The sequence below is a fragment of the Vulpes lagopus genome, chromosome 13 (genome assembly GCF_018345385.1).
Source record: "Vulpes lagopus strain Blue_001 chromosome 13, ASM1834538v1, whole genome shotgun sequence".
Classification (NCBI taxonomy): Eukaryota; Metazoa; Chordata; class Mammalia; order Carnivora; family Canidae; genus Vulpes; species Vulpes lagopus.
The window spans coordinates 6,567,189-6,593,869 of NC_054836.1; the positions used below are offsets into that span (position 1 = coordinate 6,567,189).

Genomic DNA, 26,681 nt, shown 5'->3' on the forward strand with positions numbered 1-26,681 from the left:
AAGTCTCTGGGTCAGCAGGCAGCCTGGCTAACAGGGATGGAGAGGTGCAGGGGCACTCGGGGGTGGGGTGCAGCAGGTGGGTACCCCTGTGTCAGTGAGCACAGGGAGTCAGCACATTCATCAACATGTCTGAATAAATGCATGCGCTCTGCTGCCCACGTAAGACAGCTGGCAGTGGGCAGGAGACACCTGTTCAGAGATGTACCAGGTCCCTGCAGGTTAACAAACACACGGGCCTACCCCCACGTAAAGTGTGGTGCCTGGTGTCTCTGGGGAATGTGCTTTCATAGATATTAAGAAATCCCACCCCTCCTTCCTAAAAAGGAGTATCTTCCCCATCAGCTCCCTGAGGCCCCCTGATCCCACATTTAGAAAGTCATTTGGCTTTGCTTGCGTGTCAACAAACAAATATCCTTCCAAGGGGGATATCTCATGTTTTCCTGGTCACTAGCAGTGAATGATAACATCTGCCAAAGCCTTTTCTGGGATCAGATGGTTGGTAGAGAAGAATGGCAGTGAGGACGCGATAAAAAATAAGTGAGAAGCTGACTCAGACTCAGGAGACGTGAGGCTGAATAACAGATCTACCAGTGTCTAGCTGGGTGATCTGGGGAAAAACACATCACTTCTCTGAACACTCATTGCCTCATCTGTATAATGGGGGAACTCCTGGTCCCTGTGTGGGTGGCTCCCTTGGAGAGGACAAGGTCACCTAACACATGCAAGCGCCCTTCCCTGAAGTTTGCTCCACGAGGGGCACCTGACACGCAGGTGTGGCATCTCCTGGCGCTGGGGCTGAGGGGTAGGGAGGCAGAGGAGCCAGAGAGGAGGCTGAAGGCTCCAGAGGAGGCTCCCAGAGCTCTGGATTTCCTGGCCCACTTAGTGTATTTTTAAGTGGGGAGACCAAGGTGGAGTTGCCGACCTCTTAGCTGGCCTAGAACCACCAGTTCCTGGCGCTAGTATTTCATGAGGATGGGGCATTTTTACACCAAGAGTAGACGAGTGTCCTTGTAGACTAAAGGGCAGTGCTTGCAAGATGAGGCAGCTGTACTCCTGCCCTGGCACATCCCGCATCATCCTTACTTCTCTCATGTGGCCACGGGCAGGTGACAGCCTTGCCCAGGACCAGCACCGGCCTGCAGGCTGGCATCTCGGTCCCTCCCCTATGGGACCCACAGCTGGCTTCCCCTTCACTGGAGGCTTGCAGCATTATGCTGCTCACAGCCTGCTGGGGCCTCTTCCGTGGCCTGGGGCTCCTAGACCCTCTCAGTGATGAGCGGGGAGGAGGCAGAGAACGGGGGGCACCGGCTCCAGCTCCTGTCACTACCTCCCACTACAGGGGAAGGTGGTTATGCTGCCACTCAGACACAGGGAGCCTGGATTCTGAACCCACTTGGGCTAAGCCTGCATGAATTAGGACCCTCCCATAAGCACCTCTGTACTGGCCAGGAAAAAGGCAGCGTCTGCTTTCTTTTCCGTCTGGGGAACTCTGTTCTGTATCTATTCTGTCCTGACCCTCCTCTCCCCTCCTCTCCCCTCCCTCTCCCACATACCATTCCCATGCAGCCTACCATGGGAGTGGGAAACTGCTTGCTTAAAGACAGTTAGATCAGGGAGAGAAAAGAGAAAAATAAAAGAGGGACAAGCAGGGAAGAAGTAAGAATTTAAAAAAAGAAAAGAGAGAGAGAAAGAAATAGCTACTTTATCTAAATATCTGAGAATGGGGATGAATGTAGAATTTGCAGAACGGAAGGTTTCTATGGTCCCAGTCTGTGGAGCGCAGCCGCCAAGTCCAAGGGTGGGACAGCTTCCCCAGCAGAGGCGGGGGGTTGTCTGGGGTTCGTGCCCGGGGCTCCTGTGCAGAGGCTGCTACACAGGCAGCGACTGTTCATCTCTGCCCCGTCCTTCCCAGCAGGTGCCAAGCAGGGTGGGCTCACCTCCTCGCTGTACTTGCCCACGTAGGAGAAGATCTCCGAGAGCGCGCTCATGGCGTTGAACTCGTTCATGTGCATCCGGGACTGCTCAGCCAGGTACGCGTTCATGTCCTGGTCGCTGATGGCCGGCATCTTCCCGATGTCCGAGTAATACCTGCCAGGGAAGGCGGAGGGGAAGAAAGAGCTGGAGCCGTGCGGACAGAGGACCGGGCAGATTGAAACTCCTGGCACGATGTCGGGGGCCGGCGGATGGCTGGCACCACCCCCTGGGGACCACGGCGGGCCCTCTCCCACCTGCGCTTCTGGGCTGGCCCTGTACAGCTCGGGGTGCAGGGGGAGGATGTGGCTCCGAAGTGGTCAGGGGAGGACCGGGGTGGGAGCAGGAGTAAGGAGGAGCCATCCCCTGCCTCAGCCTGGCCCCCAGCCCCCAAAGGGCGCCCGGTCTAGCTCTTCTGTCTTTGTCACTCCTCCTCCCACAAACGCAAGAGGTGCCCTCCAGGGGCTCTACTGGGCTTCCAAGCGATTGCTCTGCCTCGATGCCCTCCCCTCTCAGGGGGCTCCCTGGGCGAAGCGGGGGCGGCAGGGGGGCTGCGTGGGGAGAGAGGCTGGCAGAAGGCAATCAGTCACTGTCACTTGCAGCTGTGCACTGCTGTCAACTGGTTAATTAGACGCCAGCATTTACATTTTTAATTTCTGCAAGTTGACATTATATGCAGCGAACCCCAACTCCTCCACCAGAGGGGAGTTGTGCAGGGTCCTAATGAGGAACGGAAAGGCCCCAGAGCCCCAGAGACACCCAGGCCCCCTTCCTGGGCGCTTGCTGGGGGTGGGCCACACCAATGGGCCTGGAGCCTACAAAAGCCGGGAGAGACATCAGGGCATCCGGGGAACCGCCCCCCACACCGGAGTCCTGATCACCCCAGCTCAGCCTGCACTGAATGCCTCAGCCCTCAGAGCAGGGAAGGGCATGCCTGAGAACCTGGAACAGAGGAGGGTGGTGGGACGGTGGCGGAGTGGGGATAGGCCAAGGTGAGGGAGGCATCGAGGACACACCGTTTTAGGAGAGGCACTGGCTCACCGGTGTAAGTGCAAGTGCCAGCCCTGGGGATTCCCAGAACTCAAGGCTTGATTGGGCGAGTGTGTGTGGCATCCTCGGAGGCTCTGGTGCCGTCTCAGCCTGGCCCCTCGGCCCTGTGCCATTCCCAGTCTGCACATCTCAGGGTACCACCCAGGGATGCCTAAGTCCTGTGCCATCCCCCCTTCTATCCCCCTCTCTGCCCAGGAGTGGGTGACAAGCTGGAGAGGTGGCACTTGCGTGTTCCTCTAGCCATCAAGCTTGAGGGTCTGCAACTGAATGACAGTTCAATTTGCTGCCAGAGCCTTCCTGGGCCGACGAGGGCCGTGGTGGCTGCGCTGCCCCGAGCCATAGCCTTGCTGCGTCTGCAGACCTGGCGTTCATTCTGGAAACTTTCCGAGGGAGGCAGAGGGAAGGAGATGAAATCTGTGCGCTCTGGCAAAGGAAGGGGCTGGTCAGGGGGCGCCTCCTCTGACCTCAGAAGCCCGGCTACACACAGACACACTGGCCAACTGCTTTGTTGAGCTGATTGCCTTTTGGCAGGAGGTCTGGGCCCAGGGACAAGAGCTTAATGAGATGGCCTTTCTCGGAGGCGCTTGGGGCCGCAGACAAGGCCGTCCTGCCCCCAGCCCATGCGGACATCATCCTTCACAACCTTCATCCAGGGCGGGGTCATGGCTGGTCCCCTGTCCCCCTGTCCCCCTCAGGTTTAGAGCCACCCCCACCTCCGCCTGGTTCCCTGTCCTGTTGCCTTATGGCTCCTTCGCGCCATCCCAGAAGAGCCTGTTCTCTTCCCGGCCTGCAACCCACCCCTCGACAGCCTCAGCGTCCTCTGGGTCCTGGGTGATTTAATGACATTCCAGGTATAAATGTTCCGGCGAGAGACTCGATTCATTGGCACTATTTCTGGAGGGCAGTAAATGCCAACGTTTCATTTTATAGTGGAGACCCAGGGGTTTTGGTGGTGGCTCCCAACCTTGTCCCCTCCCGAGGAGATGTGTGCCACTGTCTCGATGCACTGGTCGGCTAGAGGGCTGTGTGGTCAGGTCACGTTGGCGAAGACCATGAACCGATGATCTTCCTGGCTTCTCCACGGCCAGTGGCCCAGCGCGTCTCTGCTAACACACCTGTGTCCAGAGCTCCCTCCTGACAGTGACACTCTGTCACCTGTGGACAGGCAGACAGACTGAACAGGATGAAACACCCAGGTCCTCACTCACAGGACATGACTGTCATCACAGGCAAAGACTCCTGCCATTTCCGTTGCCTGTCCGTGACACCTCTCACGGGTATGCGAATGGGCCATCAGGCTTTTTTTCCTCCTGTGGTATTTAGCTCCCTGGGGTGCACGAGAGCCCAGGTGAGGGACCACTGTCTCCACTGGAAATAGCAGGTGCCCAGCACTCTGTCCCTTCAACAAGGCTTGCCTTGGTGTGTGCTAGATGCCTGGTCCATTTCTCCAAAGAGAATATATAGAAAGTGTGTCTGTGTGTGAGAAAGAAAGGGAGGAAGGGGTTCGGGTGGAGGGGGGAGAGGGCAGGGCTTCCAACCTTTTCATCTGAAGAAATGGGTGGTGGCTCACCCGGATGTGCTTTGCATTATGCTACCATTCATGTCCACATGGAGCAGCCCAGTCTCTCCTCTGCTGTCTCCGTGCAGAGGCCGCTGGATTGGACCAGCACACGTCTGTGGTCACACACTTGCTCATGAATGCACCAGGCACATGTCCTCATCTTCGGCAAGTTCTGATTAGCTGAGCTGCATGGCCATGGAAGGCTCAATTTCCTGGATGAGTGTGGGTCTTGGGTCTGGCTGACGCTCTGCCTGGTTCTTGTCCCCAGCCCTGCCCGGTCCTAGCTGGGCCCATCCACCTGACAGGGCATGCTGACCCTGCCTTGACCTCTCCTCACTCCCCTCCAGGGCTGTGTCCCACCCTCTGGCCTTGCCAGCACCCCTTGAGCCTGATAATGACCTCACCCTGGATTCCCTGGCTGTGTGGGTGATTGCTTCCTTCTCAGCTCCCGCTGGGCTGGCCTTTGTGCTGGGCCCCGCCACCGCCACCGAGAAGGCTTATTGATTGTGAAGAATGCAATTATGCCCCGTTAATGAACTTCAAACAAGTGTTCTTATCAGCAGGCTATGCAGTGAGGAAGGGAAAGGTCAGCTTGGGCTCCTGTACTTGAACTTCCTCCCAGGGGATTCGCCTGCAGGTGAGCCCCTTCAGAAGGGACTGATGCTCTGAAAGGCCCCCAAGAACCCCCTCTGGCTGGCCAGGACCTGGCAGGCTGGCCAAGACCACACTTGCTGAGGATGTCTGAGTTCCACCACTGGCCCTACCTAGCATTCTTTGCTGGGTTTGCTCATACCAGATGGGACGCCAGTACCCTTGTGGGTCTTTGGGGAGCTGCTATGAAGGCAGGGTCCTAGAATGCTGAATTTTCTGCATTTGTGAACTGGGCTTCTAGGGGATGGGCCCAGTATGTGATGGCGGGTGTCTCATCTCTGCCATTATGACAGCTCCAGTGATCACGAAAGTGGTCTCCAATGCCCTGAACTCTTAGAAGAACAAAGTTTTGTCATCTCTTCAGACAACCTCAAGGATGAAGGCATAGACATGAAAAATGCTTAGAGCCTGATGTTCTGATATACAGACACTTGGCTTGCAAGGCCCTGTACAAAAGTCTTTTCCTCTGAGAACTGTTCGCTGACCTCTCCCGGCCCAGCAGAATCAGGCTCTTACTCTCCCAGCTGCACTATTACAGCTCCTGGGGCTTGTTGAATGCCTGTCCGTGTCTTCCTAGACCACAGGAGCCACAAGGGAAGGATCCAGTGTAATATATCCCACGTGCCCCATATACTCTTGATGGAGACCATAAATGTTTGACCCACGGATTGATGAATAAGTTAATGAAATGTCTGTATTCCAATACTGCTCCCAGGGTGAACCGTCACAGTTTTATATTTTGAATGGATGGCTTCCTTAGGGGGCATTTTTAAATATTCAAAATTCTTAACCTTTTTTTTTTTTTTTTTTTATGATAGTCACAGAGAGAGAGAGAGAGAGGCAGAGACACAGGCAGAGGGAGAAGCAGGCTCCATGCACTGGGAGCCCGACGTGGGATTCGATCCCGGGTCTCCAGGATTGCGCCCTGGGCCAAAGGCAGGCGCCAAACCGCTGCGCCACCCAGGGATCCCTCTTAACCTTTTTTTATGCTGTGACACAGGTGACAGATGATATTCTGATGTGTGGCACAGCCCAGTCCAGTTCTGAGCAGGTCAAGTGTGATTCCACTCTACTCATTCCTACCTGGAAAGCCTTGAGTGCAGGTGAGAGAGGCTAATGCCGCCATAGGAATAACCTTGAGGCTCTACCAATTTAAAATGAGAGGAAACCCCTACTTAACACGATAATTGTATGGCTCTTGCTAATGATGCAAGAACTACGACTGGTCACGACACACTGGGCTGTTCATGGTGACAACATCACTGAGTTCTGCTCTATGAGTGTAGTAGTTGCTTGCTGCTGGGGACCTAGACATCCTGCTCCCTTTCTCTGGGTGTGGCCATAAGCAAAGACCCGAATACTTGTAGAGAGGCAGCAGAGACTGGGAGTCTGCAGTAGAGCTGCTGACCATTAGCACTAAAAGGTATTTGGAGGCAGGAATGGGATGGGAGGATGGAAGGGAGGATGAAATAGGAGGGTGGGAGGAAGAATGGGATGGGAGGACTGGTTTGGGGGAGTGTGGGTAGATGAAGAACTTCTAGGAGATACAAGCCAGCATAGGTGTGATAGAATGATCTAGGCGGTTCAACCGACAGAGTTAGTGAGGTCTCCAGAATCCAGGTGCTTTTCCCCCTGCTCGAGAGAGGGGACCAGCCAGGGTAAATCCTCTTTCTCAGCTGTGATGCATGCAGGGTGCAGTCTCCTACAGCGAGTCACTAAGCCTGAGTCCTGTGTGGGCTGTCTGTAGGCTCAGGCAGTGACATTACCAGCGAGTAGGCCCTGGCCATAAGAGGTTGGGTTCTAATGACATTCTTCTGACCTGCAGGCTGCTGGTGCCCTGGGTAGGCTGAGGTGGGAGACCAGGCTCACAGTGGATGGTGATTGAGTTCTGTGCTTCTGGGCTGCACTTTCCAACAAGCAGACAAACTCGGGGGCCAGGTTCCTCAGGCAGCGACAGCAGAATTGATCCATCCATCACCAAGTGAAGAAGCACTCTAGACTTGATCTCCAGACCAGTCCACACTGTCTCCTAACCCCCCTGTCTCTTTACCTCGTCCCAGAATGGGAGGAGAAAGTGTTGGGTGGGATCTTAGGCTAGTGAAAGATGACTCTCCCTAGAGTGCCACTGGTTGCTAAGAAACTGGCAGGATAAGAAATGGAAACCATCGAGCCACTCCTAAAAATAACCAAATGGACTGGGGTTCCTCATGACCCGTAGCAGCTGCGTGGCACAGATTTCATTTAGCACCGGGCGGCAGGAAGGCCATTAGCCCTGCGCATGCATTACTCTCATCCTTGACTGGCAAACTGTGTTCTGGGGAGTGTCCCCTCTGCAGATGCTTCAGCAATGCCCCCCGCCCGCCACGTCCCTGATTCTTTGCCCCCGACCTGAGGTCCCAGCACAGTGATGCCACACCAGTGCCCGGATAATCTGGCCTTGCTGCCACCTTTTCCCCCTCTCTCTTTGCTGAAGAGCCATTGACCACACAGGAGGGCTAATCCTGTTTCTGGCAGCTCTATTGTCAGAAGAATGAGCCACCATCTCTGTGGAGGTGAGAGCCTCTCCTCATGACTCAGACATAAATACAAGGACAGGAGCTCTCTCTCTCTCTCTCTCTCTCTCTCTCTCTCGGTTGGCCAACACCGATGCCCACTACACGCATCAGCAGGAAGGGGTGGGGAGGATCTCAAAGAATAAAATTCAACCCTTGTTAGCAGAATTATATTACTGAGGTGGCCAGGACTCCATGCCCTCTTAGTTATTCCAGCTCTTTACAAGGGAAGGCAGTTTTCAAGTATGAAGTATGGAGATTGTCTCTTTGCTATGGGTGAAATGATACTCTTCATTTTGTCTTCAGTTACTAAGACAAGAACAATTTTTGGCATCTTTTACTCATTAAAAAAAAAAAAGGCCTCAAAAAAAAAAAAAAAAAGGCCTCAAAACAGCTTCCGTCTGGGTTTCCTAGTTTTAGGCTCTATGATAAAAAGAGAAAGGGACTCTAAAATCAAGACTGCCATGTGGAATTGTGCATTGTTCACTGCACAAAGGGGTGACAACCAGTCCATCCCTCAATAAACCATGCACCCTGGCCTGTGCTTACACCCTTCTCTAGGAAAGGGCACCTGCCTTAATTCACACAGAGGCACCATATAGCTTGGTAGAGGCCAAGTCTTAAAGTATCATAAATAGTAGAAAAGTGATGTAGGCGTCACCCAAATTTGGGATCAACTCTTATCTTGACCACTGAAGTCATCATGGGCTGATTACTTAGCCATTCTGAATGTGTATTTCTTCACTCTCATGGGCAGAAAATGAGGTTATAATCCTGTCCTCTTATATTCCAGGGCTACTGTGATGAATAAATAAATAAAGCTTTGGCTGGTTGCCTAGCTCAGGTGCTTGGTATGTGGAGCTGATTGGCCCAGACAAGCCACTGATGTTCTTTACCACAAGTTAGCCTTGCAGGAAGACGGGCTCCCCAGCTTACGGGCGGCCCTGCAAGCACAGGACACTGCGTAAGACAGCGATTAGGTCAGGGCTACGATGGCCGAGAAAGCACTACAGGGTGCAGGGCATTAAGAGGTCGTCTTGGAGGGCTCAAGGGACTGGGGCCGGGAGAAGCGTCAGAGTGAGAACGACATCCCCACTTGACGTGGACAGGGGCAGACAGGTTAGAAGACTCCAGATTTTCTGTGCCAAGATGTTATTTGGTCCCTTGAAGATTTGTTTGTATGTTTTATTTTGTTTGGGTGGGGATCAGAGCAGCGACTTGATTTCCTTCCTGGGCCTGAAGGCGTTTCAGCCTCGAAGGGCTGGGGCCCTCCAGGCAGGGAAGCAGAACCCAGTGGTAACTTCCAGCCAGGTTCCCCGGGGTCTTGCTTTAGCTGACAGTGCCACTGGGGACAATGAGGTGTGGGCATTGCAATTGCAGGATCAGGCTTTGTGACTGATCCTCCCTCTGCTCCTACCAGCTTACCTCCTGCTTTTGGCCCTGACATTTTAGGGTTTTGGTTGCTGTTCCAACTGCTGGTGGTAGTGACAGGGCTCATGTGCATTTGGCTTGCCTCTTAGAATGCCAACCCTTCGAGCTACTTCCTTCAGGACAGCAAGTACAATATTTCTATCTGTTGTCTCCACCCACTGGGGAGGGGAGCCCTCATGGAGAGCAGTTGTTTGCTGCAGCAAGGGGCCCTACTGTGGCTCCGGGGCTTAGCACTCACCTCTCCACCCAGTTCTTGTAGCTGGGGATGTCCTTGGCATAGAGCAGCTTGTTGGAGGGGGAGTCCTTGCCCAGCCGGTGCTCTGACGTGGAGCAGGAGTCCATGAAGGTCTGGGCCACCACGGAGAGGCAGGCGTCCGTGATGCTGTTCTTGTGGATGTCAAACACAAACTGAGGGTTCTTGATCATGTTAACCCAAAACCGCAGTGGCAGGCTGTGTGGAGGGAAGAGGCAGGCAGTCAGAGAAGATAGGGCAGGGCTCTGTGGTGTAGTCTGGAGAGTTCTCCAGGAAAAGAGAAAAGGCTGGGCACCAACCATCCTTAATCAAAGCCTATGCAGCCAACTTGCCTTCCAGGAAACTGAGGATCAGCAAGGTTGAACCATGGGCTCCGGAGAGGGCTTGATGCCCGGCCTACACCACGGGACTACCACCTTGCCTGATGGGACCAGGCTTTGGGCTCAGAGGTGGCCAGGACGGGTTCCCCAAAGTGGGATTCCAGACTATTCCACTGTCTGCCCCCTATGCTGGACACAAGGCACATCTGGTTGGCAAACCTTAAAGAATAACCTGGAATATAGGCTTTGTATCTTATTCTCTGCATCTCACTGTATGACTTGGAAGGAAGCACTTCCTTGCCCCCTGGCTGGTGGTATCAGCTCCATCCTACACAATGAAGGTCCTGGGGCTGAGCCCTTTAGAGTAGCTAACTGATTTCTCCTCTCAGAGCTGGCCTTAGAGACCCACATGACAGGCTGTCAGTTGCCCCCTGGTGTTCCCCCTCCCCCTCGGTCTTCCTTGCACTTAGCACCTACTGTATACCCCTTGCACTTAGCACCTACTGCATATCCGGAACTATGCTAGCACCTGTGGCTACAGTGTGAATAAGACACAGCCCTCAAGAAGCCTGTGTTCTGGTGGGTTGGGGGGGCATTAGACACGCCATAGAGTATGTGCTCTGGGATTGATAAGTGCTGGAACCCAAGGATATTCAGGGTCTGATGTGGGGCACGCGGAGATGTCATCCAGGCCACCCCGAGAGGAGGGTCCAAAAAGTCTTCACAGAGGGAAGGACACTTGATGGTCTTGAGTTTTAAAGACTCACAGGTGTTCCCTAGCTGGAGGAGGCCTGGAGGATGTGCGAGGGGAATCAGCTAAACCAAGACAAACAGAAAAAACAATGCAGTGTGGTCTGATAACTGCAAGGCCCTGTCTGTGTTGCCAGAAAGGGTCCTGGGGCATCGGGAGAAATGTGCCCACCTGCTGCCTCGGGCCAGACTGCCGGCTCTCCCACCCCGTGGGTCCATGCAGCCCACTGAGATGCAGCTTAGGAAGCAGGGTGGCATTGAGCAAGGGATTGCTTGTTTCCCTCCCTCTGCTCCTACCAGCTCACCTCTTGCCTTTGGCCCTGACATTTTAGGATTTTGGTTGCTGTTCCAACTGCTGGTGGTAGTGACAGGGCTCATGTGCGTTTGGCTTGCCTCTTAGAACGCCAACCCTTCAAGCTACTTCCTTCAGGACAGCAAGTACAATATTTCTATCTGCTGTCTCCACTAACAGCCAGTACCTCTTATATGACAAATGCTAAAATATAGAAAGACCTCTTGTTCAAGACTGCCCATCAATCCACAAGTGTTCTGTTCCCACAGCATGCGCCGTTGGCACTCGGGCAGGCAGTGCCGAGATCTGGCAAGGTCAGGTGGTGCTTGTCTCATCCCGGGAAGTGCAGAACAGGAAATCAAGGGATGACACAGAAAATCGTGACACACAGTGAAAGTCAAGGTCACTGTAGCTGCCCGTGGAGCCCACGACATCTAGGGTCAGAGCTCTGGAGGAAGGACTCCCATGCCTGTCCACACCTTCCTGTTTCTGGAAGTCCCACCCAGAAGAGGGACACAGGGAGTCCCTGTCTGCTCCGCCCCCGCTGTCTCTCCCAACACTCCCCCTATTTAAGCCAGTTGTGCTGACAGGCAAATCAAACAGGGAAGCCAGGGCACCTCACCGAGGCTCCTGCCTCTAATGAAATATTAGCATATTATTAACATTAGTGGTGGCACTAATCTCTGGTTGATTGCAGCCACTCAGGCTAAATGAGCAGCAGGTTTATTTCAAAGAGAAAAGGTAGGAGAGTGTAGAGGAAGGGGGGCAGGGGAGTGGGGGGCAAGGTGAGTTACAGCTTTGGCCAGGAATAGAGAAGTAATCTTTTCTTTTTTTTTTCCACTTAGGGACAAGGAGCTCTAAGTCAGGATGCAGATCTCATAATTCCCAGACCAACTGCTTCTCGCCTGGGCAGCAAGCAGGGTCAGAGGGAGCGTGTCCTTTGGTGCAAGAACTCGGGCCTGGTACTGCTGACTCCAGCACTGCCCTGGAGTTCCTGATGAGGACAGCAGAGTATTGGGAAGAGCTGGTGCCAGGGGCGTTAGGGAATCCTTGGCAGGGGTCTTCCTCGGCGGGGGTCTTCCTCTAGAAGGAGGAATGGGCTGAAAGCAAACGGTTCAGACACCACCTCAGGGGGTCTGCTTGTAATGGGCTATGAGGGCAGGTAGGGGGGTTTTGGAAATATCACCTCTCCCCAGCCAGAACCAAGAGCCAGGCTGGTCCGAGCATGTCTTGTGTTGCGAAGGCGGTTCACAATCAGACCAGGTGGTAAGTAAGGAAGACTCGCTGGCAGAGAGAAGCAGATTTGGGCAGGCCAGGGACACGGGCCTCAGAAGAGCCTGCAGAGGCACGCTGAAAGGATGGGCATCCTAGCCCGAGGCGGGCACCAGGACACATCGGGCCTGGGAAGAGGCTTCACCCAGCATTCCTGCTGCGCTAGATGGCGGATCCAGACTCTGGGAGTCTTATTTCAAAAAGGGTTGCAAGAAGCCCGCGGGGGAAGACCTTCTTTCACCCAGAGTTAATGTGGGAGCACACCCAGCCCTTTGGTGCTATGGTCCAAACTTCTCTTCCTGCCCACCTTTCCAATTTCGGCAGAGACAGCACTAATCCTCAGGTGGAAGAGATGAGAAACCAAAGGAGATGACATGAAATAGGTTTTAGTGCCACTTCTGACTCCTGCTGTCATCTGTGTTTGGTCTGTGGCTCCGGGCTGGCTGTTGGGGTGCCTGGCTGTGCCCTAGCTCCAGGGCCGTCCTCAAAGCTGGCAGGTGCCAGGCAGCAGGTTTGCACTGCCTTGGAAGAATGTTCTAGGGAAGAACCACCTGGGACAGGGGCTGTTTAAAAGCTACAGGGAGGCGATTCTGGAATGCATGGCACTAAATATAAGCCAGCCTTGCCTGAGGTAGAGCCCTCACGTAGAGACCACCTGGGCCCTACATCATCATCAATATTTATTGAGCCATGGCGCTGTGCAAGGTTCCACACCAGGCACTGAATACTGATGTCTGACCTTGCCGTTGCAGACGGAAACCCAGAGTACACACAGGAAGGGAAGGGGCACATGTGTTAAAGGACAGATGGAGGGACCACAGTGGGGACGGCTGGGATGTCAGGGCTCAGAGGATCCCTCTGTCTCTGAGATAGATGAAGCAGAAACAACTCTGGCTAGGATGGCATCGGATCCTGCCCATCCTTGTAGCATGACTCTGCAGAGTTGCTCCGAAGGCCACGTCCCTGGCCTCCCAAAGGGAGTGTGGAAGACATGTCTGGGGGAAAGGGAAGACCATTGCTTCTCTAATAGAACAGAAATACCTTTTTGTTGACCTAGATGCCTCGTAGGTCACAGCTGTCCTGGAGAGTCACCATTAGATGCCGACCTCTCAGATCAGCTGCCCACGTGCACCCTTTACCATCGCACCAGCCTCCTTGTCCGAACAGCGACCTGCCTGTCCATCACCCACGTGCCTGGGGCCCAGCCTGATGCTGTCTGTGCACTCGGCGTCAGGCACGCGGGGCTGGGCGGACCTGGACGTGACAGGGACCTGGTGGCAACGTTCAGCATGTTAATTTTTGCTCACCCGGTTAGGTCAATATTTCTTAACTGGTTGGCTGATAGAAAAGAAGGAGGCTTGGGTAGAGGGAAGTGAGGGAGGAAGGGAGCACGGAGGTAGGAGAGGGTGGGGAGGCTGGGTGACAGAGCCCTCTCCGAGGGGTCCCCGTGGAAGAAGTGGGGGGCCTCGGCCCCGCTCACCAGTTGCTCTTCCAGGTGTGGCGGACGTGCGGGTCGTGGATGCCGTGCTTGTCCGCTTGCTCGTCCAGGAAGTCGAACATGTACTTGATGGCCAGGGGCAGGGCCGAGCCCCGGTGCGCCGTGCTGAAGATGGTCTCAAAGAGGTCATCCACAAACTTCTGCAGCGTGCCCTGCGGGCGAGGGCAGCCAGCTCAGGCACAGCTCCGCCCAGGGAGCTCCGGGCCAGGCCGAGGCCCAGGACGGGTTTTAGCAGCCCCGGAGAGGGGAAGGGAGGCCTGCGGCCCCTGGGGGAACCGGGTGAGTGCACGCGCCGGCAGTCCCCCACCATCTTCATCTGTTTCCCTAAACCTCCCCAGCGCATGCAAAAATAGACGGAGCACCAAGACTGGACCTACGTAAGCCTTCCTCTGCCAACAACACGGTTTGGTTTGACGCCCTTGGGTGGTGTTATTTTAGCACCTTTCACAAATGCTAATGAACAGCTCCCTCGGTCAGAGCAGACAAGCACGATCTGCTGGTTTTGTTTAGCATTCTGGCTAAGGAACAGGTACTCCCTTGGCTCTGCAGGGAGCAGGCGGGGGGCCAGCCCCACGGCAGAGAGACAGCTGCAGGCACACAGTGTCCCCAGGATTGGAGGTAGCGCCTGGAAAGCCACTGCTGGGGTCCCAGTTGCCCCTCGCTAGAGATTGAATATGATGCCCTAGAGAGGGGGTCATCCTTTCGTGGGGGCACGGCAGAGGAGCGTGAACAGATGTACCTCATGTCTCTATATTTGAGAACGGGTTCGGAGAAGGGCGGGGACAAAGCCTCAGACTACATGCCAACCGTGATGCCCGGGTGGGGTTTGCCTGGAGCACTGGGTCGAGAAGGATTCTGAGGTTCTGACGAAGAGTGCCGGTGCTGGGTGGCTAACAGAGGGGTCCTGGCACAAACGTCAGGTACCTGCCGGCTCTGATGAAGTTCCTCCCCGTACCCCACACCTGCCCCCGGCCCTGCCTGAGGTCCCCTACCTTAGTGGCCAGTAGACGCGTCAGATAGATTTCAGACACCATCTTGCTCCCCCGGTCACCCTCCTTCTGGTCCCCATGCTCGTGGTTCTTCACCAGGTGCCACATCTTGACTCCGCTCTCCAGGTCGGGGGTGATCATGGGTGTGCGCGAGCGGAGACTGTCGGGACTGCCCGTGTACCGGATCATGTTCTCTGCCAATGCAGTGACCCCGCCTGGGTGAGGCCTGTAGTTACCCAACACGCCAGCCCCCCACCCTTCCAGCCATGGCCAAGGCTGTGTGATCCTTCCTACAGCGTGCGGGTGCTATTGACTGTGTGTCTTGCAAGCAACGTTCCCTGAAACTGGGATGCTTTGCCTGCCACCTCCAGGAAGCTCTCCGTGCCACTGAGATCTCTCGCCCTCCTGGACCTGCATCTCTCCAGCCCTAAATTATTCAATTTCTAAAAATATAAGCCTGTCCCTTGTTAGTGTGTTCCTTGAAAGAGTTCTGAGGTGATGGTTCAGGATGTGTTCTGGGTAGACTGTTAAGGAGTGGGTAGCCCGTTGCCTTCATGACTGTGCACCGGCTGAGCCACGGCCCTGTCACCTGCTTCCCCCGATCCTGCTGTCCGGCCTGGGCCAGCCCTTCCCACTTGCTGGCTGACATGCGGGGTGTGGTGGAAAGAGTGTGGTGCAGAAAAGGCGAAGGCCCTACTGTGTGCAGGTGCCACCGTGTTTTCTTCTACTTATTTCCCACACTGATTCTGTGAAGTCAGTAACTTTTTCATTTGCTGTTTTGCTGGTAGGACCAGGTCTTGCAGCCGTCAGGCAGCTGGCCCCAAAGCACACAGGTGGAGGCGGAGTAGGGCTGCCCCAGGGCTCCCAGCCCCTTCCAGTACCTTCTCCCCCTGTCCCATACCACGGAGCCGGAGACCTGGGTCTGCACCTTCCCTCAACTGCCTCGTGACAGTGTGACCTTTACCCATCACTTAGAGTCTCTGCATCTGAGTTATAATTTGCTAATCTGCATAATAGGGGGAAATAATAATTATTTAATTCACTGATTGTTATGAACAGGATGTGTGATAATGAATATCACAAAAGTGAAAGCATCACGTAGAGTGTAAGCTGCTCATGAAGGTTAGATTTCCTTCTTGTTTGTCAAGGATGAAAGTCCTCAATTCCTGCGCAGAGTTCCAGATGTGGAGACCCCTCCCCACTCGGGCTCTCCCCAGAGACAGTCAGCCCCCCGACTCCCACCCAGGGGTCTGCTGCCTTTCAACAGGGCTGCCCTCGTGATAGTTGCCTCCGCAAGCTCGGGCATTCTCTCCTCCCCAGGCCGACTGGGAGAACTCACCATATTTACTCGCCGAGGTCCTGGAGACTGTGGAGTTGTTCACTGCATTATAGGCTGTCACCTGCTTGGACACTAAGGCCACCACAGAACCATCTGGCACCTGCAGGGAGAAGTCTTCTCAGAGCCTGGGTACAGAAAGTCTGTCACCCCAGGAGATAAGCTGGACCTCAGGGGCAGTCAGTGCCTCACAGAAGATGGGGGGACTTTGGAGGTGGTCAGCTGTGCTTTGAAAAAACAAGACAGACCCGACGGCTGAGTAGCATCTTATGCTGTAGCTCTTTCTTGGAGCAACTGTGGCAAGAACTTCTCACTCAGCAGCACCCTCCATCCTGATGATTCCCTGAGAGGGCACCTGGACTATGCCCCAGGGATCATCCAACAAAGGGCCTTTTCTTGGGGATTTGCCCACACCCTGCGGGCGGCACGCATGTTAGTGTCCTATCTCAAAGAGGTCAAGGTTTCCTGGCTGGGGGATGTCAGGCTTCCCTGGGTGGCCAAGGGAGTCAGAAGTGCTGGGGGAGAGGTGGGTGCACAGCGTGGTGTCCAGCCTCTCTGGGTGCGAGAGGTCTGAGCTTTGGAGGCCACCGCAGCTGAGCGAGCCCCACCCCTCCTGCACAGTCACCCCACCTGGTAATGGGCCAGTGTGTTCAGTCTCTTCCAGTCATTCTCAATTTTGGTGGTAATGTCTTCATCCTGCAGGATCATCCTGGCCCCGCTTCCTTGTCGCCATTCTGTAGGGAGAGCAGTTGCGTCTGAGAGAGGCCCTTGAGCCCCTCCTGCAGGGATCCCAGGGGCCCGGGGTGGGCAGCTGCACTGTACCACGTGGAGCATGCATCCCTGGATAGACCCTCCCTGAGGAGGGGTGAGAAGCTCTCCGTGCAGAAGGGCCCTGAGTTCTAGCTCTGGTTCTCATCCCACCAAACTCAGGGACACAAGACGGGTAACATCAGCTATCCTCCCCTGCCCGCCTGCCGCCGTGAGTGGCCACATCTGTGAGCAGGTGCTGAGTAAGTACTGGCTGAATGAACAAGGCGGGCCGAGGCACTTAAGAAAGCGCTGAGCAGATGCCAGGCGGCATCGTCACCACCACGGGCTCCTTTGCTTGATTGCAAGGTCTTGGAGCTAACGAGACCCAGGCTGCAGGTTCAGTCTCTGTGCACCCTGGTCCTGTTCCTGGGGTGTGTCCTGCACCCAAAAGCCAGCAGGTTAGTCACCCTTGGCAGGGAAGCTGGGTGAATGTGTGTACAGAGGCCAGCAAAACCCGTTCCTGTGCCCAGGAACAGCGCCATCCCCACAGAGGCCGTGTGAATAGCAGCATCTTGGTGATCCATCCAGCACCTGATTATTTGACACTATAGGTACACGCTTCTATGCATTCTCCCCATGGGCCCAAATACCAACGCACGGGCTCTTGGGTGGATACCACATGGGGAAGCAGGAGACTGCTTCTCATCAACCAAATTGCCGTCACCACCCATGGTACAAATCACATGGAGATGAAGAAGCACACGCTCCAGTCCTGAAATGTACGCACATGGAAACCCAGGTGCGTGCCAGGCATGCGCACCCACACACGCACATATGTTCACATGCACACACCAGAAAAGAAAAACAGCCTTTTAAATTCAAATGCATTCCCATGTGTTCCAGCCAGGAAGCCACGAATCTGTCTTCCAGGCGGTCACAGCCCCGCTCAGCGCCACACAGACACCAATACTTCTGAGCTGTGCAAGAGCCCTGGGACTCACAGAGCACAGCTGGGTCCTGGCAGGAGTCACCCGACATTCTTGCCTGACCCCAGGGTGTATTTTCCTATGGCCTCCAGGAACTCGATTCAGAATCGACCCCTACCCACACTGTTCTTTCCTGCTAAGGCTGAGCTTGGGTCTCCAGCTGACCACGTCACCGGCACAGAGAGTGGGGACCCCTCCCTGCTTGGTGCCCTCGGCATGGCCGGTGCTATTGATGGAAAACAGGCCCAGGAGGGGAGCTGCCTGCCCTTAGGAGCAGCAGAGAGGCTCATAATGCCCCAGTCCCTGCTCCAGTTCCTGGGCTCGCCTGCTGCCTGGCTTAAAGCCTCATGTAGTGTGGGCCATCCCAGGAATGTGAATATGAGGGTACCACGCATGCTCACTGGAGCTGAGGGGCTTCAGTGGGTCCACGGAGACTACCGACCATTCAGTCCTGCGAATGGCAGGCTGGGAGTCGATCACACCGATCTGGGCCTTGGGGAGGGTAGGGTGAGACGTTGACAGGGAGATGCCCCATGGAGGCACCTAGTCGGCAATGCTTCACTTGTTGTGGTTTTTGCTCTTGCTTTTCATTTTATGGACACATGTGTTTCTGAGTGGCAGGGGAAAAGAGGTCACTCAGCTGATAGGCTGCACAGTCTGACTCGTGGTAGAGGCCAGTCTGTGGTCAAGGAATAAGGCAGTGGCATGCTTTATCCCAGCCCCACAGCAGGCCTTACCAGACCAGGCCTCTGAGGTCTCCCCAGCTTGCCTGGTGGATGGTACCAGGGCCATTAAGTCAGAGGCTGTGTTAGGGGTGGGGGGAAGTACAGGGACAACTTGGGGGCCCAGCAGATGGGGGAGCTGGAGGAAAAGCAGGGGAAGAGCTCTGGATATTAGGTCCACTGGCTGGGCTTAAGAGAGAAGGAAGTCTCCTCCACCCAAGTGCCTGTGGGCTTGCCAGGCCTAGACGGGAACCAGCTCTTCTGGTTTAGCAGCTACACTGGCACCACTTGATGTTGGAGTTGTAGCACAACTCAGTTCAGTGGGATCTGAACAAGCCACACAGCCTGGTGGACTGAGCAATGACAGCTGGTGACTGATTCTGGAGCCCGATGCAAGGCTTCCCTGTTGCAAAACGCCGCTGAAATTGTGCAGTGCACAGCCTGCGTGGCTGTACTCAGCAGCCTCGGTTCTGAGTCATGTCCAATAATTATGTAAGCAGATGAAAATCAGTCTGTTTCTATGTCCCCAACTGTAAAAAGTAGGGCAGAGTATGGCCATGCTTCCCCCCAGGGCAGTCAAGGAATGATGGCTTGTCCTTGGGAGTACAAAAACTTGATGCTGCTAGATGCCTACCAGCAGTGCTGGTCCAGCACCAGGAACACAGTAAGTACTCGATGAGTGTTTATTAAAGGGATAGTGAACACGTGAATGAAGGAAGGAAGGAGAAGGATGGGTGCGTGAGCGATGGTGGCCTATTTCCAGGCAGTACAGGAGAAGTTTCTGCCTGTGTGTTGGTGCTCACCATGGGCAGGCAGAGAGCTGCAGTTGGAGGTGCACGGTGAACTATTCCGTGAGCAACCCGGGTCAACGGCTGGTCTGAACTCCTCAGAAAGGAGGCACAGCCGGTGCCAGAAGGAAAGTTGTCTTAAATTATCATCACCAATCCTTCCAAATTCATGACCAGGAAATTAAAGAAACAGATTGGGAAGGCAGACACAGGGGTCCTTCTCCCCAGGCCACTGCTTCTTCTGGTAACCAGCTGAGTTCTCCTCCCCGGGCACTAACTGAGCACCTTCTCTGGGCAGGGACCCTGGGCCTGGTCACCTGGATACACTGGATACAGTGACGTAAGAGGGGCCCCAGTGCTCCGGGTGTTCTCCAGACGGGGACACGGCTCGGGTGGGGTACTAGCAGGCAGCAGGGGGTGGGGGAGAGCAACCATGGTCATTTAGCAATTATCCCCAAACGTTAGGAATACTCCTCCAAGTACCAATGTGAGGACAGTGAGCTGGAGTCAAGGAGGAGAACCCTCAGCCCTGCTTTTAGATCTCTTGAGCCTGCTGGGTTCATTGTCTCTCATACAGAAAAATTGGGTTTGATTTTTCCCCTGAAATCTAAGAAAGGTAAAAAAGTGACATTCTCCATCCTGTCCCCAAACCAGTCCTGATGGATGCAAGCCCAGAGAGGTGGGAGCCAGGTGCTGGCAGCTGCATCCCTGAGGTCTGTAGGAAGAAGCAAGGCCATGGGGGGTTTGCTGAGCCGACCCAGGATGGAGGGGCAGGGGCGGACTGCAGCAGGAAGGCACGAGATTCCCTGGCACCCAGTAATTTAGGTGGGCTGACTTGGAAACTCACTCTTCTCTGCCAGGGTCCTCAGTTTTACCTGTTGGCCTGGACACCCTTCTGCTTCTGCGCCACGCTTTCCTTCCTTTCCTGAAACCCCTCACCCAGACCAGCCGTGGCCTCTATTCTCCTCAAACTCACCAGGAATGTCTCAAGAATGCTCTGGCTCTGCTTCGTGACCTTGTCTCGACAGGGGCCTGAGCCCAGAGGCTCTGCTGCGTCCTGCCGGGACCAGGAAAGGACGAGGTGGAAGGCCAAGACGTCTGGCTTCCCCTTATCCCGGGAGCCATCCACCCTTCACATGTCATCGCTGGCTTCTGGAAATCTCAACCCTGCCTGGCAGTGAGGAACCCAAGAGCAGGTTGGGGTGGCTGAAGGTCAGGTGGGCCTGCCACCTTCACCTCCCAAGGACAGCGGCCTGGTACCCCTGGCAGTGTGTGCGGCTGCGGGCAGTGTGTGCTCAGCCTCCTGGGGCTGAGCAAGGGCGTGTCTCATGTTGCACTCTGTGTGCTGCTGCATATTCAACATACGCTTAGTTTTCATGTCAGTAACGAAAATCAATAGGACCAAGCCTCCCAATCCCAAATTCAGCACCCACTTCACCACACAGGCTCCTTCTGTCTTGCCTATAAAGACAGCACTAAAAATATATCTCTTTTGTGTCCACACCTTGCTATGTATGCACAAGGTGACCCCATTAGAACAGCTGAGGGGTGATGTGACAGCTGGGCCCATGGCCAGCATCCTCCCGGTGGATGCCCGCCTCCAGACAACTCCGCCTGCCCTTGGGCCATGGAGAGAGACTGGAGACTACCTCCAGGCACCAAATGATGGGGGATGCTGAGCTCAGGGACGGCCCCCGAACCCTGAGAAAAGGCGCACTCTGGACCAGGACATCCAGGGAGAGGCATCTCTTGCAGCCACCGTACAGAAAATCCGAATCCAGAGAATCTCAGAGTCCCACTGCACACTCACTCAGTCCAACGCCGCCCGCCCAGCATCCGCTGTGGGCCAGACCCTGTGCTGGGAGGGCATCACAGCTCATGAAAGCTAAGCTCTGGTTCCTGAAGGGCTCCTGGAGTGGAAGGCTGGGAGGGAGCCTGAAGAATCAGGGGCCCAGGATTGGGGTTGGGTGGAGGGAAGAATGAGGAGAGCCTTGGGAGGAGGGCCAAGGGGCAAAGGCAGCAGGCGCTCTGGTCCAGAGGTGCTACTTATGTGACGCTCTGGGGGATCCGTGAATGTGTGTCAGTGTGGGAGTCAGCAGAAAGGCTGGAGAGGCACGTACAAGTCAGAAGTGCGTCAGGAAAGACCTGGCAAGCCCGGTTAAGGCATCTGGGGGTGAGCTGTGGGCTGGGGAGATGGGGCGTATGAGAAGCGGGGAGCTCATGGAGGTCACGAGGTGGGGGAGCCCCGCCAAGGATGGCTGCTTTCGGCCAAAGCAGTGGGGACTGGAGTGCAGATGTGGGGGGTGTTCAGGAGATAGACCACTTGAGTGCTTGGAAATTGTCTGGGAAGTGGAGATGGGAGCATAATGGTATGTCCCCCAAATTTTGAGAAGGTGGTGGGGGGAATAGCAGGAAGCTAGGCCAGGGAGGTGGGAGGGCTTTATCTGCGGGACAACCCTGGAAGGAGACCCTGGCCCCAAGCACATCCCTGGCCTGGCTCCTGGAGGGTCCCCTACCTCCCAGCAGGTGCTAGGCTGACGGGTGCCTCCTCCCTGGAGCATAAGCCTGCAAGAGCTCTGGCCCTTGTGGTGTGAGTATGCAGGCGTGTGCACATGCACACGTCCACACTCATGCACACACACACACACATAGATGTATGCACACACATATTCATGCATGCCCTTCATTTCACCTTTGGGTGGGGACTCATGGTTTGCAACTCCCCTCCCACCTTCCAATCTTTCTATCAGTACCTTTCCTTGGATCCATCACGGAAAACTGGATGGGCAAGGGAGGACGGATATGACCCCCAGACTGATCCGTGCTGGCTGAGCCAACCCTCCTAGCCCAAGAGGGACCTTGACAGCAGATGCCTGTTCTCCTGCCCCAGGCCACCGGGCCCCCCTCTGGGGTGCTGAGAGCAGGCTGTCACCAGGAGCACTTGGCAAACCTGCACGGGCCCTGCTCTACCCCCAAGGACGGGATCCTGAGCCGAGGGCTGGAGGCGGAGACAAGAGTACTGCTGGACAGTAAGCCCCAAGCAGACCCCTGGCAGGGAGCCCAGGCACCCTCGACACCCAGCCACTCCCCAGTGCAGGGGACATGCATCACAGAAGAACGGGGAGTGGCCGTGACAGGATCAGAGCGTCACTGCAAATGAGGTTGGAAGATTGACCCAGGACCGGGAAGGGGGTACCATCTAAATCCCTTTTGTTTAAAAAAAATTTATTGTGAAAGCAAGTTCTAAAATATAAAATAACTGAACTACGAGATGTGGCGCTTCCGAGAAGAAAGCCCCAGGTGGAAGTGTGTTGTCTGCACGTGAGAGGCTAAGTCCATATAAACTGTAAAGTGTGTGGCTCTGGCTAGATGTTGCTATTTGGTGCAAGTCTGCAGGGCTGCAGGCAAAACAAGGCTGTGCTCTGCGACTCGATTAAGGAGACATGAGCTGGAGCTTAATGAACATTCTTGAGTCTGCAATGCAGAGGCTCTGGGGTCCCCCCAGCGGGGCTCTGGTGCGCAGTGTCAAAGAAGAGCGAAGGCAGGTGGTGGGCACCGGGGAGGGGGAAGGTGACCCTGGGGCTCCCATGCACGGCACCAAGAGGGAGCCGCTAGCTCTGACCTCCCTCTCACAGCTCCTGCCGCCCACCCCGTGCCCCACTCCAGGCTCCAGGCACAAATGACAGACACACTCACAACCCAATTTGTTATGCTTCCACCTTCCAGGGAGTGAGGGAGGTGAAAGAAGAAAGAAAGGAAAAAAAAAAAAATCCCATTATCTTTATCTGTCCTTGCCATCATCAGGTGCAGCGGAAAATGCAAACTGGGGAGACGGCTGCTGTGAACTCTTTGTATTTCCCTCGGAAGATAGTGTATCTTTTTATTGCATGCAGGAATTACTGATTTGAAAAACATATATATCCTTTCAGCATGACTTGAACCCTGGGCAGCAGGACAGAGCGGGTGGCAGAGTTCCAGGGGCTACTGGGAGAGCATCCACATTAAACTGGAGGACTCTCGAGAGGTCAAAGCCCAAGGGGACACTGTCTAGGGAGGACATGGGTGCTATCCCCACCTTCCTGCTGCGTGGCCAGGGCCCAGGCACTGCCTCTCTGAGAGGCAGATGCTCCTGTGCAGGGGACCAGACCAGCACTGGTGATTTCTTCTGTGCTGAGACAGAGTCCCATGGCTCAGAGGGAGGGGTGTCCTGCCTTCTGTTGCTGTGCAAAGAAATGGGGGAACCTGCCCTGCTTACACCGGTACCCCCATGACCGGCACAGAGTGTGCCCCGAGGTCGGCTCTTACGATACATGGGTTGAAGAGTCTAGCGCTTGGAGGTGGGGTACCTAGATCCAGTACCTGCGGGTGGGAAGGGACATAACTGGGGTAAAGACAGCCTCGTGTATCAGAGTGGGGTATCACCGCCACCGTGCTTCGGGAGCTCCCGACGCCTTCCTGTCCCCGCCCAGCCCTCAGCCCCTGCCCCAGGGTGTCTTTCCTTCCCTAGATTCCAACAGGCTGAGATGAAAGCAGGCCTTGCGACCTTTACTTCACAGGCTCCTGTGCTGGTTAGTTTTATGTGTCACTAAGGCTATGCCTTGGCATCCGGCTGTGTGGTCAGACAATATTCCGGAAGTTTCTGTAAGGTGCTTTTTAGCAATCAACACTTAGACCAGTGGACTTTGAGCAAAGTGAGTTGCCCTCCGATGAGCTGAAGGCCTGGAGAGAAGAGGAGACTGACCTCCCCTGAGCAGGACAGAACTCTGCCAGCAGAAAGCCTGTGGACGTGACCTGCCACACCGGCTCTCACCTGGGTCTCCAGCCCGGCAGCCTCCCTTGTGGATTTGGGACTTGCCGGCCGCCCCTGCCAGAGACCGAATGTTTGTGTCCCACCAAAATGTTCACATCGAAGTCCTAACCGCCAGTGTGATGGGACGTGGACGTGGGGTCTCTGTGAGACAAAAGGTTGTGAAGGGGGAGCCCTGGTGAATGGAATTAGAGGCTATAAAAGGGACCCCAGAGAGCCCCGTTGTTCTTTGTGCCGAGTGAGGACACAAGGAGGCACCACCTCTGAACCAGGAAGCGATCTTCACCAGACACCAAAACGGCCAGCATCTCCATCTGGGACTTCCCAGACTCCAGAATTGTGCGAAAGAAATTTCTGTTGTGTATCAGCTGCGCAGCCGATGGTGTCAGGCTAGGGCAGTCCAAGGGCACTAACCCTCCATGATCACGTGAGCAAGTCCTGGCAATAACTCTCTCTCTCTCTGCACGTTCTATTGGCTGTTCTCTGGAGAACCCCGACTGATACATTCCCCAACTTGGTTGCTTGATGCCTGGTGACAGGGTGGATGGAGGTGGGTAGGAAGTGGAGAGAACTTCAGTCCAAGGAGCAATGAGTGCAAGTGTCTGCCATGAGGGGGCCAGGCCAGGCCAGGGGCCACGGTGAGGATGAAAGGCAGGAGATGTTTGGGGCTGGATTTACTTAGGATAGTTATGGGGGCCGGGGCGGGGGGGCCTAAATTGTCTCTGATCCCTTCTGAGCTGTTCTGCGACAAGCGCCCTTTCCTTGCGGGGGGCTGGCATCAGGACGGGGGAGGCAGCCTTTGCCCCATGCCCTCAGCTATGGGCGAGGAGGAACGAAGGGAGGATGCTTGGCTAGCTTGCCTCTGTCCAAGGCGTGTGGCTGAGTCCTCTATGCATCTCTGTGCTTTGTGCAATGTCCCTTCGGCATAGATTAATTTTTGATAATAATCGCACCATACATTTGTCAATTACTTTTAGACTTTTAAAGCACTATCACCTACATGATGGGAAAAACTTGCCTTGCCTCTTTCTCCCCTCGGGGGCCATGAGGCTGAGTTGAATCATGTGGAAAAAGCATTCGGGTCTCTAAGGAGGCCTCATTTCCGGAGCTTTCAGGGCAGCTCCAAGCTCTGCATCTAATAGAAAAAAGGGCATTCCTTGGTAGAGCACCCAGCGCAGGGGGCCTTTGTGAGGAGTGGGGCATAACACTCCTTCCCCAGTAAGGTGGGGCCCTGAGGCTCCATCTGCCTGGGGTCACTGCTTCTCTGGCTTCCTCCCTGCTGTCGGAGGCTTCGTTCCCCCTGCCCGGGTTGTCTCTGGGTCCTCCCTGGCAGCACCTCTGATGGGACAGGTGGCCCCTTTGGTCTCTTGGGCAGCCGCAGTGGGCAGCACGTCACAGGACACCCAGCCCCTGCTGGGAGGCAGGCAGCCTGTCCCTGGCCCCAGCAGCCTGGAGAGCATGCAGCCCCACTTGGGCCCCAGCGCTCGTTGCTCGGGGGATGGCAGGAAGTCCTGCAGCTGCTCTGAGGCTGCTGCTTCCACTGCAGATGGCTTTCCACTATGGCTGTAGGATGCTTTCCATCTTTGCATTCATGATCTGCTTTGCTGGGCTTGCACACCTAGACCTTTTAAGGCAGTAGGTTTTCTTTTTTTTTTTTTTTTTAAAGATTTTATTTATTTATCCATGAAGGACAGAGAGAGAGAGAGAGAGAGGCAGAGACACAGGCGGAGGGAGAAGCAGGCTCCATGCACCGGGAGCCCGATGTGGGATTCGATCCCGCGTCTCCAGGATCGCGCCCTGGGCCAAAGGCAGGCGCCAAACCGCTGCGCCACCCAGGGATCCCGGCAGTAGGTTTTCTAAAGCTAAGAAGCAGCCCCTTCCCCTTCCAAGTTCAGGATGCGCAGATTCGGGCGGGGGCGGGAGGGTGGGGAGGGCAATCCTGAGCAGCACATACTGGCTGCGAAATCAAGCACATGTAAAGAATGTGGCCCTAAATCTGCTTCTAGAGGGCACCCCTTTTAGCTGGGGGTTGATAGGACACTGAAGAACATTGGCTCCCACTCATCCTGAAACCATGAAGTATTTGAACCACCACAGGACCGAGTTTTTGCACCTGAATGCCTCCTCTTCCTTCCAAGAGATGAGAACTCATCTGCCTCTTTCTGACAAGGAAGAGGAGGCATTCAGGTGCAAAAACTCGTCTGGATGCTTCAGGTGGAGGCTTATGCAGCCACCTGTGGCTCTCCCTCCTGAGGAGTCACCCCAGTTCCCAGCAAGAGAAGCAGCAATCCGATCTGCACATGCACACAGGGTTCTAGCACCTCTCTCCAAACTCACCTCCCTGCATGAAGGTTTTTATAGCAGCTCCTCCTCTTGGCCTCACTATGCCAGGATTATCCTCCCACCCACTGGGCAGATAAGGACACCTAGAAGCTAAGGTGCACCGACATGGGTCCTGCACTTTGACAGAAGGGATGGTGGGTGCTACCTGGCTCCCTCATCCTCCATGAACTTAACTGTCACGGGGAGACCCATTATGGAAAAACCCACTTAATCGTTTGGGGGCAGGGAACACAGGAGTCTTCCTTCCTGGTAGCTGTTTTCCCTCCCACTGGTTCTGTAACAGGTGCCTTCCCTATGTCAGTCTCTGGAATCTTCTTGATGGCAGAGTCACCTGCATGCAGGTGCAAGCGTCACTCTGT

General features: G+C 55.2%; 1 protein-coding gene across 2 annotated transcripts in view; it reads right to left on the reverse strand.

Annotated features, from left to right (window-relative positions):
* Window positions 1-26,681, reverse strand: part of PLXNA4 (plexin A4) — a 428,345-nt gene that overhangs the window by 7,232 nt on the left and 394,432 nt on the right. Inside the window, exons 26-31 of one of the 2 annotated variants that reach the window (XM_041727610.1) lie at window positions 16,557-16,660; window positions 15,930-16,029; window positions 14,594-14,784; window positions 13,584-13,753; window positions 9,455-9,667; window positions 1,938-2,088 (exon numbers count right to left, since the gene is read on the reverse strand). In XM_041727610.1, the coding sequence (XP_041583544.1) occupies window positions 1,938-2,088; window positions 9,455-9,667; window positions 13,584-13,753; window positions 14,594-14,784; window positions 15,930-16,029; window positions 16,557-16,660 (929 nt within the window). Of the gene's footprint in view, window positions 1-1,937; window positions 2,089-4,039; window positions 4,177-9,454; window positions 9,668-13,583; window positions 13,754-14,593; window positions 14,785-15,929; window positions 16,030-16,556; window positions 16,661-26,681 lie in introns of those variants that run through there. The other variant, XM_041727611.1, reaches the window with a different exon arrangement.